General features: G+C 39.2%; 2 protein-coding genes across 3 annotated transcripts in view; one reads left to right on the top strand and one right to left on the bottom strand.

Moving 5' to 3' along the window:
- UBAC2 (UBA domain containing 2) overlaps positions 1-15,380 on the bottom strand; it is a 208,435-nt gene that overhangs the window by 72,680 nt on the left and 120,375 nt on the right. The gene's annotated exons all lie outside the window — the stretch shown is intronic.
- LOC105235674 (G-protein coupled receptor 183) lies at positions 501-14,502 on the top strand. 2 transcript variants are annotated; one of them, XM_011219271.3, is made up of 3 exons: positions 509-636; positions 8,402-8,586; positions 13,010-14,502. In XM_011219271.3, exon 3 carries the CDS (start codon positions 13,040-13,042, stop codon positions 14,111-14,113), a length of 1,074 nt encoding a protein of 357 aa, XP_011217573.1. In that variant the 5' UTR covers positions 509-636; positions 8,402-8,586; positions 13,010-13,039; the 3' UTR covers positions 14,114-14,502. The 2 variants fall into 2 exon arrangements, with proteins under 2 accessions (XP_011217572.1, XP_011217573.1); XM_011219270.3 differs by lacking the exon at positions 8,402-8,586 and having other exon boundaries at positions 501-636.

Below are 15,380 nucleotides of genomic sequence, written 5' to 3'. Positions count from 1 at the left end.
TCATTCATGTGTCCGTGCAGTCACAGATTCTGCCAGCTGGCCTCCTGCCTGAAAACACTGACGAGTCCCTGTACAATGCAAACGAACATTGTTCTCCCACTCACCGCAGAAACCTTTGCTTCTTTCTCATAAGCTGTTAAAATACAGAATGAGTCAACTACTCTCTGCATCGAGTTTCCAGGTAGACAGGATTATCACAGTTGACTTTTTTCTCTTTAAAACATTTATGAATTCATACTTTTACCCAGAATCTGGATACAAAATCATTAGTGATTGTCATTCTTTTTTTTTTTTTTCTGGTTAAGGTTTATTGCTTTAGTCTTCCCTCAAAGGATTTTTTTAATGCTTAAATCTTTATTAAAAAACTTATGAAGTTCCACAGACATGACCAAGGGGTTTTTGAATAATTATTCAAAAAAAAATCAGTAACAGAAAAATTTCACTTCCCACTTAAAAAAAATAGTACACACGCATACATGACCACTCTGCTCAGTCACAGGGCAAGAGGGAAAAAAAAAAAAAAACCACCAGCATAAAAGCGCGCTGCATAATCTCTCCTAACATGCCGAAGTAACCTACGTCAGCTGGGCAGATACTGAGTGCTACTGCACGGAGGCCCCGACAAGGCACTGAGAGGTAAGTACTCCATATTCTGTTTTTTTTTAAACAAAGACTTCTGTAAAACTTTAGAGGCCTAATTAAGGTATAAAGGAATAGAACCTACTCAATGCAACTATAAATATTTCTAACAAAAATTGTATCATTAACATAGTCTAGATTCTCTGATGACTGGCAGTTCTAATTAGCTAATATTGAGGTAGGTGAAAACAATGGATCGTGCCAGAAACCTATGCCAAAAAATAGGGTTTACTTTGTACTTCTGTGTGAACTCATTGCAAAAAACATTATCCAGTAAAAATCAGTAAATAATGCCAATATTTCAGGGTACTTTAGAATGAAGGGAAAGGAACAAAGTTATTTTAAAATGGAGTATTCCTACCCTTAAATGCACGTGTATACAAATTATTCAGCACAGTTTAAAATAAAAGGGTTATTGCATTCTACTCTTTGACCACGTATCTATGTACATAAAGGTCTTTTCTAGACTCCTGCTACTTCTACACTTTCTAGTACTTCTCCGGGTAGAATCCCAGTACTAGAATTCCTCGGGCAAAGGGTATAAATGTTTTTAAAGTTTTATATATAAATTGATGTTTTTTGGTTTACAAAAACCTTTTAGCAATTAACCCTCCCACCAGTGACAATCTGGGCTTCATTCTTCTCAGCCAACCTGAGTATTTTAATTCTAAATATAAACTGTTAATTTGATAAGTGAAAAATGAATCCATTGCTTGCTTTATATTTATTTAATGATCACTAAAGCTAAACATGTCTATTTTTCCTAGAATTTCCATGTGCCTAAAAAAATGTCACAAAATAATGAAGTACATGCAGTGATTTGCAATATTTATGTCCAGGTTGGGAATGGAAGTAATAGAAATTCTTGGCAAAACATAAGCTGTGAGCTGACTTCCTCTACAGGAAGGTGTGTCTGGGGGTCCTGAGGGGACTTGCTCCAAGTGCAATACAGTGCAGTGGTTCAGAGCATGGGCTCTGGAGTCAGGCTTGAACCTGGGCTCCATTATTCCTAAGCTGTGTGGCCTTGGGCAGTCTCTGACTTCAGCTGCTTCATTTGTACAACGGGGAGTAATAATACAGCCAAGTCCTTGTCACACTGGCCGTCATATAGTAAGTGCTAGAAAACTGCTATCTGTATTCTCCTCTCCCTCTACCCATTAAACTACCAAAGGATGACTACAGTAGGCAAAGTCTCCTTGTCCTATCATTTTGTGAGAATTATTTTTCTTAAACTAATTTGCAGATCTTTACAGAATATATACACAAAGACTGAGTCTGTGGAGGGTAAACATGTCGCTGTGCTCACCGTCTTCGCTGGTGATGTAGTGCATGCTTTCTCTCTGGGACTTAATAGTACTTTTGGGACATAACACCGTGCATGCTTTCTCTCTGGGACTTAATAGTACTTTGGGACATAACACCGTAAAGAGCACACTGTGGCACAAAGCCTCCTCACTCACCGGCTCGCCAGCTACCATGTGGTGGGGGTGGTGGTAATGCCTCTTATAAATTACTTTCAACTGGCTTCCAAGAGCTTATTAGTAACATGACCAGTCCTTTACTGGAACAGATACTACCTCAGATCACTATATGACTTTCCTTCACTTAAGTAATCCACAGGCATTTACTAGGTATCTACTGTAGGATGGCTCTGAAACACTCTATGGGAAGAGATGTTATAAAAGAGAAAGCCATCATCCTTAAAAAGTATGCATTTAAAAGAAAGAGCTTTCCATCCTGCAGAGCAGTTTACAAAGGATGCTTCTCTCCCTGCCATGGGTAAGGGCCTACTGCAGTGTTCAAGGCCACAGAGTATGGAGTGTGCGGAGGGTGTGTAAGCCCCTCCAGCCCAGGTAATTCCTCAGCTTTCCAAGAAGTCTGTAAAGCACAGGGCTTCAATGTCAGATGAGATAATGCATGTGAAAATCATCTGAAAACTGCAGAATTAACAAAGATCCTTGTGGTATCTTGAAAACTCAAAGAATAAAAATATTTTGTTAACTGTCTACAAATACAGGGCACCTGGGTGGCTCAGTCAGTTCAGTGTCTGTCTTAGGCTCAGGTCATGATCCCAGGTTCCTGGGATTGAGCCCCACATCCGGCTCCTTGCTCAGCAGGGAGCCTGTTCCTCCCTCTGGCTTGTGCTCTCACTCTTTCTCGCTCTCTCTTTCTCAAATAAATAAAATCTTTTTTAAAAAAATTGTTTACAAATACCTAAAAGATAAAGTTAATAGCATAAAAGCTATCCTAGAGAGCGCGTGGGTGGCTCAGTTAGTTAAGCATCTGCCTTAGGCTCAGGTCATGATCCCAGGGTCCTGGGATCGGGCTGCATCAGGCTCCCTGCTCAGCGTGGAATCTGCTTATCCCTCTCTCTCTCTCCCCCTCTCCCCCCCTGCTTGTGCGCTCTTGCTCTGTCTCTCTCTCTCTCAAATAAATAACTAAAATCTTTTTTAAAAAGATAAAAAAAATAAAGATTAAAAAAAATAAAAGCTATTCTAGGTATTCACCATCTTCTTTTAGTCCAAATTGTTTTATGGAAATATTGTTAAAAATAGTAAAATCTAAATTCACCTGTAAAATCTTTACTTGTTTTAAAATATGTTACAAATAAATTAATGAATACTTTCATTTAAAAATCAACATATTTCCTTCCTCCCCTCCCTCCTTCCATCTCCCCAGCTCTCCTCTTCTCTCTAGTTCAGACAGGATGAGTTGGTACATGTTAAAGTTTAGAAAAGTCTTCCTATTTTTACTTGTTTTCTAGCAATAACACCAGATCATGTTGGAAACAGGAGATAGGGATAAAACACACATTGCACTGAATGTGATTTCTGGAGCCAAACCGTCAGGATTGAACTCTGACACTTAACAGCTGTATCTTTAGGCACATGAAAGTGCTCTGGGCCTCAGTTTCATCACTGGATATGGGTTTGTGAAAGTTCTGTGATGATTCAGTGAGTGAATATACGTAGAGTGCCCAGAATGGTGCCTGGAAGACCGTCTGCACTTAATGATACTGGTTACTATTACTAATCAAGAACTCTGATGAACCACCTCTGACTAAGGATCAAGAAAGCTGGGACTCTGCTGTTCTTTAATGGGTAGTTATCGTGCCTCAGTCATGGGTCAGCTGGAGATAGACAAAATTAACGCCGCTCCCACTCACGGGACTTCACCGGCTAGTGGGAAGCAGAAAAAGAAACTCAACAATACTGACGCTAGTACAGAGCACAGTGCCTTCACAAGGGTACTCCACATTGTCTTTCTTGGGCTGCTGGCAAGGAAGCAGGAGAGGATAAAATCAGGGAAGCCTCCAGAACAGCTGAGTTTGAACTAGGTCTTGAAGGAAAGTAGGAGCTCAGGATATAGGACAAAGAAGGAAGAGTGCCAGAAAGGCACAGAGCTGTGAGGGAACACAGGACATCAAAAAACTGCAAATAATTCAGTAAGTCTGGAGCCAAGGCATCAGAGGGAGAAAATGGCCAGGGAGCCAGCTGAAGAGGGAAGCAGAGCCCAGTCAGAAGGAAATCATGTGTCCCGATTGAGAGCTTTCCATCTGCCCGGGGTTCAGTGGGCCGCACTTGAAAGGCATTGCGAAAGCTGAAGCCGGAGCTCCAAGGAGCAGCAAGGGTGGCCTTCAGGTAGCTGGAGTGGTAGAAGGACAGGCAGATGGACAGACAGACACACGGTGCAGAGGAGAGGTCAAGTGCAGGAGAGAGTCAGGAGGCTGAAGGCACAGGAACCACTGACGGGAGGTGGCGGGTGAAGCAAGGCACGGAGTCCTGGACATCTCTGTGACTCCTAACTTAGTACCCAGACTGAGGGAGGACCCCGAGCAAATGACCCAATCTCTGGAATTCTGTTTATCCACAAAATAAGGACATTTAATGTTTCTGACTAATTTCCATGAGATAAGAGACAAACAACAAAACCTGAAACTCCCTTGAACTTTAAGGAGAAAAGGCACGTGTGATTTTGAGAAACATTCTGAACTCAGAGAATAAAGATCCTACAGACTCAGATCTTCACTATAAAATCTTTTTATATTACCTAGTGATCCTACTTAGAGGTCAGATCAAGCCACATGGAAACATGGTATTTGTCTTCCTCACACTGAAATGACTATTACAGTGGGATTCTTTTCTCTTACGGTTTCTACACATTACGTTGTATAACCCTAGTCCTTTGTATTACCACCTCCTTTGTCTTCATGTTTGATAACTTTCACACCATCCTAGCCAGTGCTAAAGCTGCCAAATGCCACACAAAGAAAATCAGTGAAAGGTGAAAGAAAAATAGCTAGGATATGTGAAACCCCAAATGTGCAAGTGGGCACTTAATCCAATAATTCGAATATCAGGCCCCTTTCCCATCAATTCCAACATACGTGTTTACGGAAGGTGAAGTGTCTTCTTTAGTGCCCATTAGGTGAGGACACCCCAGACACACACAAAGGAAACTACAGACTGGAGAACACTGTTGTTGCTTTCTGTCTTCAAGAAGTTCTCTGCACCCTCTCCCGTAAATGACCCTCTGCAGACCTACTGAGAGGTGGTCAGAGCCAGCCTCGGCTGTGGGGTCAGCAGCAGCATCACGCTTCCACAAGCCAGAAAAAGCAAGCTCCCCAGGAGGCAGGGCAGGGAGGTGCCCTCATACAGACCGACCACAGACAACTCGACTGTGAACACAGACACTGGCATGTGTGAGACTCTATCCTGAGAAAGTGCAGGTGGCTGCCAGCATGTCTCCTTCTGGGAAAATGTTTCCTAGATCCTTCCAAAAGTGAATCTTGACCACAGTCACAGCTATCAAAACAGCACTCAAAGCTGGCTGGAAAACAAAAGAATGACCTGATAGTGTAGAAAGATTTATTCACGGTGTTAACTGGGGCGCGCACCGACTATGAAGAGCAGCGGAGCAGCAGCTTCCTGGAACTGACCATCTGACTTTGCCAACGAAGTGACAAGAGGCTGGTCGCAGCCTGTGCCCTGGGTTTCTGTCCCACAGGCAAGAATTCACGTTTCCCACCTGCCTGCTTAACAGGCAAATGGCCCACACAACCGCTCAAGTGAAGGCTTTTTAGTCAACTAAAAAGGAGGTGGGAAAAAATCACTAGGTGAGTGCGAGGCCACGACATGTGTGACACTGGACCACACTCAGACGTCCCTGTTTGCTCAGTCAAGAACAAGGAGGCTTTGGCGAGTAACTGACCAGTGCTCAGAACAACAGGCAGCCAGAGGAAGAAGCAAGGTCTCTTTCTGCCGTGAAGTCTGTTCATTCTCAAGGGCACTGCTCAGTCGCCCCGGCCTCCGATTCTGATCGATCTGTGCTTGTACGGTTCGTCCGTAAACCGAATCCCTGTGGTTCCACAGAACCCAACCTCTCACTGCATTCTCCTTTCTCAAAGATTCCATTTTTCCCCATTCCACAAACTTTCCTTCAACATTACCTCTCCTCAACAAAGGACAGTGTATCAAGAGAAATCAGAGAATCAGATCAATCAACACTCATCATTTAACAATATACAAATAAAATTCCTATCTATGGATCCACATTCTTGTGCCTCTTCTGGTTGTTCTGAAAGCATGGTCCTGGAACTTCCTCTTTGGTGCATGCCACTGTGGGCACTCTGAGTCAGATCATCTTGATGTGTAAACATGGTCTTGAGCAGACTTGGCCTTATGGAGAAGTCACCTCCTGTTGCTTATCGTTTCACATGACTTGAACCAAGCAATTCATTGGTAAGGCCTGAATTTGAACAAAATTACTAAAAATTTAGCTCTTTTTCATTTAAGGTTGTTGATTGGTTATTAAGTGAATAAATTATTAGGGGTAAAGGTGACATTTCAGGAATCTTAAAGCAAAAACTAAAAGCCAGTACTCTAGTTCATACTAAATCTTTAAATACAGTGGTTTGATTCTGTTTCTGCCCCCAAAAAAAGCTAAGAAAATAATTATCTGGGCAAGTTGGTACCAGGGTATATATTTCCGGAGGACGTATTACATTAGAGCTCAGACAATTTTCTTAAATACTAATAGATGAGTTTTGGGGGGAGCCTCTTATTTTCTTCCTTTCTGTAGCTAGAAAGATCTTGTCAGCTCATGTCAACATGTCCGGTTATGCAAAAATGAGATGATAATGTCTTAAAAAACGTTAGTTACTCTAGTAGCAATGAAATCAACTCTAGACACACACAGACCCACTTCCGAAAACAAGTAAAAATACAGTGGAGGGTATTTTGCTGCGGAAGAGTTTGCTGTTTTACATATGTTAGAATAGTAGCAGAGTTAGCAATATTGCATGGCAGAGACAAAACTGGGACAGACCCCTCTGCTTCACCACACATGGCAACAGACAGCTGCCAGGGTGGCCGCAGTTACTTCACTTTCAGGAGGGAAGGGGGTTCCTCAGGCGGAACCTGGGGCAGAACCTGCCCCATACTACACAGCCCACTCACTCACTGTGCCCTCAGGGCAAAGGTTTCAAGCCTCATTTATACCCCTCAGAGTGTGGGGCATTAAGGACAGTTTAGCGACCACACATACCTTTCCATTAGAAAGCATTATGAGGAAATTATAATTATTATAGATACAAATATTCTAAGGAAAAAAGATTCAAAACAAACATTCCTTTGTGCTTTTCTCTAGGCAGTAAAGTGACAAGACAAAGTACTCCCAAGTACAATGCAGTATATCTATACTAATAACATGTCAGAAGCTGTTGTTTAACGAGTATAAAAATGGAAGACGCTTCAGGGGAACCTGGCTGGCTCAAGCCGTGGAGCATGTGACTCTTGATCTCGAGGTCATGAGTTCAAGCTCCATGTTGGGCATAGAGCTTACTTAAAAAAAAAAAAAGATGAACTTATTTTTTTTTAAAAAAGTAAAATACTTAAAATGTATTCAGAAATAAATAAAGGAAGAAAAGGAGGAAGGGAAGATGGGAGGAAGTTAGTTATACCTGAAAAAAATGATTAAAAGAGCAATCTGCAATCCAGAGGTTGATAAGGAGTACTGTAATCCAAAGAGCATAGCAGAAGCCTGGTATGTGAGAGAAGGAGCCCTACCAAGAACAGTGAGATAATGCCTCATTAGACAAGAGCACATTCCCAACATCATACATTCATCCTTCAGTTTCAGGCCCTCCCATTCTGAAAGATATCATCTCAATATTTCCATGACCTAGCATATGAAAACACTAAAAACAATTTTTGCTGAATAAAAGAATGGAGTAAGTCAAGGTTAAGGAAAGTAATCTGGAATCCTCAAATGATTAAAGGAAGGTATAAAATAATATCTCCGAGGGAAGATGATAATAAATGGGGATCGATTCATATAAGAATCGGATAACAACGGTCAAGTACATGAAAGGATTTTTCTCTCACTTTAGAGAAGATAAAATTGACTAAAACTATGGCACTGATAGCATAGGATGGATATAATCAGAACTAAGGTAATATGCTAGTGTCACTGACTAATAATCAACTTTTGAGAGGTCACCAAACATCCAAATGACCGGATTTCAAGACGGCCTTGATTCATCTTTACCAAAGATCATTTCTGAGCCGTCCCATTCACATGCCCACATCGTGCAGGTGTCTTTCTCTGACTGACTCAGGACGAGGGTGGGTAGTAAGAGGGGGAGTTTTCCCTGTGGGGTTCGATGCTGTCCTGGAAGTGGGAACTCCACTGTTGTTAGGAAGAATCATTCCCCTGCTCTGGAGCGGTTGGGCCACACTGTTCCCGGGCTGTTTATTTACAGGGAAGGATGTTTCTTAAAGCCGAGACCACTGCAAAGCCACAAACTCTCAGTTCTTCAAGGGCAGTATGAGCTGCCTCTGCCAAAGACTGGACACAGTGGGGGACCTGAAGTCCGATCACCAGGGAGAAGGATCCAGTCTGACCTTTTAACCGCTACGACACTCAGTTTCCTCACATGGCAAGTAGGTAGGTGACAGCAGTACTCAGCCCATAGGATCGCTGTGAGTGTTCTTTCAGATAGGGCTTAAAGGTAGGCACCTAATAAAAATGAGCGCATCAATCTGAGTCAAGAGCACTGAAGGACTACCTTTGAAATGTATATCAGAAGACAAGGTTTTCGTAAGATGAACAGAACTAAAAAAAATTGTTTTTTCTCAGATTATTTACCTATTTCCTCATTTCATAGTCAATTCATGTTCAGTATTAAAAATTTTAAAGTATATGGATAAAACTCAAAAATGACTTGTACAAAATTACATTTTGGCATATATATTCTTGCAGATGTGTGTGTACATAATTGCTTTTCCTTTCCAAAGTGGTATGTCGTGTGATCTGCTTTCCTCACTTAACATTATTCCCTGTCGAGAAATAGGCATCCACACTGCCATTTCCAGTGGCTGCAGAGTATTCCACTGTATGGCTACACCAGAAGATATGTAACCAATCCCCTGATGATGGACATTTGGTTTGCTTGCAAATTTCACCTTTGTAATTAACATTGTTAAATATTCTTGAACATCAAATATTCTGCAACCCTGCCATTTCTGGCTCTCCTGGTTGCCATACTTCATTCAGGAAGAAGTTGGATGCACATTTACAACACGGCAAGCAAGCAATGGCACATTCTTCTCTGAGTCCTACATTAATGTAATAACTTTCCTAATCTCTATAGTAATATTTACTCATATGGAGAATTTCTACCCCAGTATGTAGTTTTAAACGCATTTCCCAAATCTGCCGGGAAATACTCAAAATAAAATAAACATGCTGAGATTTTCAGAAAAAAAAATTTCACAGAAAGTACAAAAATAAAAGAAGTTCTTGCTATCTGTTCCTAAGTTACAACCCTTGTCTGGGATTTTCACCTCTCTGTGTCTAGTCTCAGTTCTTGAAAAGTTACTTCTCACACAAAGCCTTTCTCAACTAAGTGGATAAAGGTTTTTCTATTTTCATTCCACAATTGCAATTCCCATGATTTCAAGAATCACTGTTTTTTTCCTGCACAAAAGGAAAGTCCATATTTATTGGGTTTTTGTTTTGTTTTCAATCTTATTAATTTCTGCAATTATCTTTATCATTTTCTTCTACTTTCCTTGGGTAAACAATTCTCTTCTAGCTTCCTGAACTGTATGTTTATCTATTTTCAATCTTTTTAAAAAATAAACGCTTTCACAAGCATATAGAGTTGTTGAGTCACTATGCTGTACACCCGAAACTCATGTAACATGTGTTAACTATACTCAAAAATCTGCGAATAAAATAAATGCATTCAGGGCTCTGCATCTGCGACCAACACTTCAGCTGCATCCCATAGTTTGGCATAGAGTACTTTTGTCATTTTGTTCTAAGTACTTCAAAATTCCCACTGTGATTTCTTAACCCATAAGTCTCTTAGAAGCATATTTTTTTAGATTCCAAATATATCCTTTATCTTTTTATTGTTAATTTCTAATTTAGTTGCCCCGTAGACACTAGCATATTAGCTGCTAGGTTAACAGTTTTCTGAATGTTCTGAGGTCCTCTAATGACCTCGTACACAGTCAAATTTGCAAAAATGCTCATGTACCTTCAGCACAAATTCTGCGAAGTCACATCGGGTAAATCTTTCAAGTCTCTAACCTCTTTTTTATCTGGCATATTCTAATAAAGATGTGCTAAAATCTCCCATTATCGTTGTGGATTTACCAATTTTTCCTTTAAATTTTGCTGTTACACTCATAATTCAAGATTTTTATGTTCTTTGTGAACTGTTCTTTTTAACTTCTGCTGTGACCCTCTTCATCTCTCTTGATATTGAATTTGCCTTGAAGTCTATTTTTTGTGATGTTAGTATTGCTACTTTGGCTTTCCACTGGTTGGGATTTGACTGATCTGTGTTTTCCCATGCCTTTATTTTCAACCTTTCTGAGTCACTTTTTCAGCTTTGTCTCTTCTAAGCAGCATACAGTTAAAATTTTTTTTTTTTTTTTTTTACAAATCCAAACTGATAGTCTCTTTTAACAGGTGAGTTCAATCCATTTAAATTTCTTTCTCATAATCTCCTTTCCTATCTTTTCTTGTTTAACAGAAAGTACCACTTTCATTTTTGTTTGCTTTTGCTTTAGGTTGTATTTCCATATTTTAACAATTAACCTATCAACCCTGTATGTAATGCACACCTGTAACATTATAACGTCATCCCCTGATAACCCCCACCGTCTGTTAGTTTCACTGTTTGAGTGTTAGAGCTAAGTTAGCAGTCAGAGGAATCGTCGGTGCTTTGATATGGCTAGGGATAGAGTCTTTTTCTTTTAATGTAAACCATCATTGCTAGATATATTGAAATCTTCCCTTAATTTTGGGGACTTTCAGATGAGATCTGTGTACAGAGACAGTCCTATCGGAATATCATTTTTTTTTCTAAAAATAACTTCATAGAAGTTTTCGTTCTGCTCTTCCTAAGTTTTATCAAAGCTCAGCCCCATATATGGAGTTTTATTGTGGTTTTCCACTTTTTAACGTAGGACTTGAAATTTCATCTTAACATTATTTATCACAAGAAAATAATTGGAAATAATCCAAATATTCATCAAGGTCATAGCTAAGCAAATTATGCATTAACACACTGGAATACTGTAGAAATACCCAATGTCTATATGAGATTGACATATGACAAATACTCAGGTTACACTGATCCATGAACATCTAAGTGGATAAAGCAAACACAAGACACCACTTGTGTGATGCTTACTAGCCTCCGAAACGTAGGAATGTATGCTGCATCCGTCAGTGCAGTACTCGGGGAATGATCTAGTGCAGAATTAATCTTAACCTTTCCCCCTGAAACAGCTTAAGTTTTTTCTTTCTTTTTCGTCGTTTTTGTCGTGGTTGTCGTGGTTACCATCTTCTTCTTTTTTAAAAGAAAACCTAACTTTCAGTTCCTAACAAGGCCTCAGCTTGTTTCTCATACTTTTTAGGTTAACACAAATCAGATCACTGTGGTAAATTCATATTTCACTAAATAAATGTGTGACTGATTTCATTTCCTGGCAGTGATACACATTTGGCCAAAAAAAAAAAAAATTCCAACTGAAATTCAATTTAAAAGCAAAGTTTTACATCCATCTGAAATGTGGGGTGCTGCACACAATTTTGTTCTTAACCAGACAATGATACAGGAAAAAAAGGGGAGAAATTTCTGCCTAAAAAGTTAGTGCATCCCCTCTTATCACAAAAATATATTTGCTCTATTTAGATGGTTTTGTTTCCTTTGCCAGGGCTTTGCCAAAATCACCAAATTATGAGTAAAAATGCAAATCTGATTCTTTGTTCTTGTTACTATATATGTAAACACAGTACATATCACAGATTCTTTTTCTTTTTTGGGGGGGTACTTCTCAATAATCCCCTTTATCTATTTCACTTATACTCCCCACCTACTTCTCCTTTGTGAGTACCAGTTTGTTCTCTGTATTTATGGTTCTGTTTCTGATTTTTTTTGTTTGTCTTGCTTTTTAGACTCCACATGGAGAAATCATATGGTATTTATCTTTTCTGACTTACTTCACTCAGCATAATGCCCACCAGATCCACCCATGTTGTTGCAAATGGCAAGATCTCATTCTTTTTTATGGCTGAGTAATATTCTTGTGCGAGTGAGTATGTGTCTGTGTGTAGTATCTATTCACCTATCAGACGACACTTGGGCTGCTTCCATATCTTGGCTATTGTAAATAACGTTAATATAAACACAAGGGCACATATATCTTTTTGAATTCATTTTTTCATCCTCTTTGGGTAAATTCCCATTAGTGGAATTACTGGATCATATGGTAATTCTATTTTTAACTTTTTGAGAAACCTCCATACTATTTTCCACGGCGGCTGTGCCAGTTTGCATTCCCACCAACAGTGCACAAAGGGTTCCCTTTCCTCAAGTATTGATCCTCATCAATACTTGCTATTTCTTGTCTTTTTGATACTAGCCATTCTGACCGGTGTGAGGTGATACCTCACTGTGGTTTTGATTTGCATTTCCCTGATGATGAGTGAGACTGAGCATCTTTTCATGTGTCTGTTGGCTATTTGTATGTCTTCTTTGGAAAAATGTTTGTTCAGGTCCTCTGCTCATTCTTAATCAGATTATTTTTGCTTTGAGTCATATAAGTTCCTCATGTATTTTGGATACTAACCCCATATTGGATGTATCATTTGCAAATACCTTCTCCCATTCACTAGGGTGCCCTTCTAAGGTTTTGTTGATGGTTTCCTTTACTGTGCAACACTTCATAGATTTTTTAAAAACTATATAAATCTTAAAATTTTAGAAGTTAGATCTATAAAGGGCAGTTTATATTGCTTTTAGTTAAATATGCTTTTAATTAAAAGTACTCTCCTTGGTTCTTCCTAGAGACTGTGAACACCACTGTTGGATACAAAAATGGACAACAATTTTACTACAGCCTCTGCAGCTTCGCAGGGAAACGACTGTGATCTCTATGCACACCACAGCACAGCCAGGATACTAATGCCTCTGCATTACAGCATTGTCTTCATAATTGGGCTTGTAGGAAACGTGCTAGCCTTGGTTGTCATTATTCAAAACAGGAAAAAAATCAACTCTACCACCCTCTATTCAACAAACTTGGTGATTTCTGATATACTTTTTACCACTGCTCTGCCTACACGGATAGCCTACTACGCACTGGGCTTTGACTGGAGAATCGGCGAGGCCTTGTGCAGGATAACTGCTCTGGTGTTTTACATCAATACATATGCAGGTGTGAACTTTATGACCTGCTTGAGCATTGACCGGTTCTTTGCTGTGGTGCACCCTCTGCGGTACAATAAGATGAAAAGAATTAAATATGCCAAAGGCATTTGCATAGGGGTCTGGATTCTAGTATTTGCTCAAACACTCCCACTACTCATAAAACCTATGTCAAAGCAGGAGGAAGAAAGGACTACATGCATGGAATATCCAAACTTTGAAGAAACAAAATTTCTTCCCTGGATCCTCCTTGGTGCATGTTTCATAGGATATGTGCTTCCTCTCCTGATCATTCTCATCTGCTACTCTCAAATCTGTTGCAAACTCTTTAAAACTGCCAAACAGAACCCACTAACTGAGAAATCTGGTGTAAACAAAAAGGCTCTCAACACAATTATTTTTATAATTGTTGTGTTTGTACTCTGTTTCACACCTTACCATGTTGCAATTATTCAACACATGATTAAAAAGCTTCATTTTCCTGATCTCCTGGAATGCAGCCAAAGACATTCATTCCAGATCTCTCTGCACTTTACAGTATGTCTGATGAACTTCAATTGCTGCATGGACCCTTTTATATATTTCTTTGCATGTAAAGGGTATAAGAGAAAGGTTATGAAGATGTTGAAGCGTCAGGTCAGTGTATCAATTTCCAGCGCTGTGAGGTCAGCCCCTGAAGAAAACTCACGTGAAATGACAGAAACTCAAACAATGATACATTCCAAGTCGTTAAATGGAAAGTGAAAAGGAATTAATCTTGGAATTATAGCAAAGTAGATTGTATGACAAACTTTGCCGGACTTTTCTTATAAAGCAAAATGATTGTTCAACTTCCAAGTAGGATTCCTGTAAATTCCTTTCATTGGCATGAGGTCCCACCTCCAACTTGGAAGAAAACTGATATATATTATTTTTACACTCAAGAAAATAACATAAAGCAAAGTTCTAATGTGTAAATGAAATGCTACACCAAAAGGGAGGGTATTTTAATAACTCTCAGTGTAAAAAGTTTTATAAAAAATTTTTAAAAAATTTTAATAAAAAATTAAAAATTACAACATCAGTATTTCCTGCCAATAATTTGGCAAAAGAAAAGACTGTATGATTGTATATTGCCCTTGTAAAAATGTCAATATTGTAACAAGTTTCTTTATTTTTGGTAACGTATTTCTTTAATCCATACTTTTTTCAATTTCAGACCTTTATCTCCTCAATAACATCAGCATTTAGTTTTGTTTTGTTCTGAGTCATAAATATTTTGTTTCAACGACTCTTTTGGAATAAAGAGCAGGATACTACAAAATTAAGAGTACGTCTTTCAATGCCTATTTAGAGGGAGAATAGAATTAGAAATAGATTTGGATGATAACGTTATAAGTAATAATGGTGACAGAGGCAATGAAAACACTGAGTTCTTTCCCAGGCAGCCAGCAGAGTATTTAAGGGCCCACCGGTTAGATATATGGCAAGGATTTTATGTGGAGGTACCCACTGGGAGGAGGGTCCACTTGCTGAATTCTGCTTGGGAATTAACAAAAAAAATTGCAAATATGCTTGGCTTTTCTTGGGTGTCTGGGGATCATTTCTTTTTTATTCATAGGTTGGTAGTACCCTGATCTGTATTTCAATGGTCTGGGTTACCAGAAAGGGCAAAGACGATGAGCAGCAGCAGGTATAGTTGCTGTTTGCCTAAATAAGATACGTGGAAAAATGCAAAATTATAAACTGAAAGAGTTCCCAAGATTCTTTGCAACATTATACATTTGCTCACATAAATACCTTAGCATGAATAGTATGACCTTTGCAAATATAGTCACCCTGTCTGTCAGCTCAAATTTGTTTTACTAAATTCCCAAATTACCTCAATACAGTATCTATGTTAGCAATAATACTGATTTTGATAATGGAACAGAAAGAAATGAAGCACTATATCATGAGTCATACTTTAAATTTTTTTTAGGCTTTCTATCCTGGAAATCTTTTCTTTCGAATTCTTATCCTACTCATTTCC

The sequence above is a fragment of the Ailuropoda melanoleuca genome, chromosome 7 (assembly GCF_002007445.2).
Source record: "Ailuropoda melanoleuca isolate Jingjing chromosome 7, ASM200744v2, whole genome shotgun sequence".
Taxonomy (NCBI): Eukaryota; Metazoa; Chordata; class Mammalia; order Carnivora; family Ursidae; genus Ailuropoda; species Ailuropoda melanoleuca.
The sequence above is the reverse complement of the archived record's forward strand: the minus strand, read 5'-3'. Positions and strand labels throughout refer to the sequence as shown.

Excerpts from the sequence above, each read along its gene's own strand:
- LOC105235674 (XM_011219270.3), top strand. The coding sequence starts at position 13,040 with ATGGACAACAATTTTACTACAGCCTCTGCAGCTTCGCAGGGAAACGAC.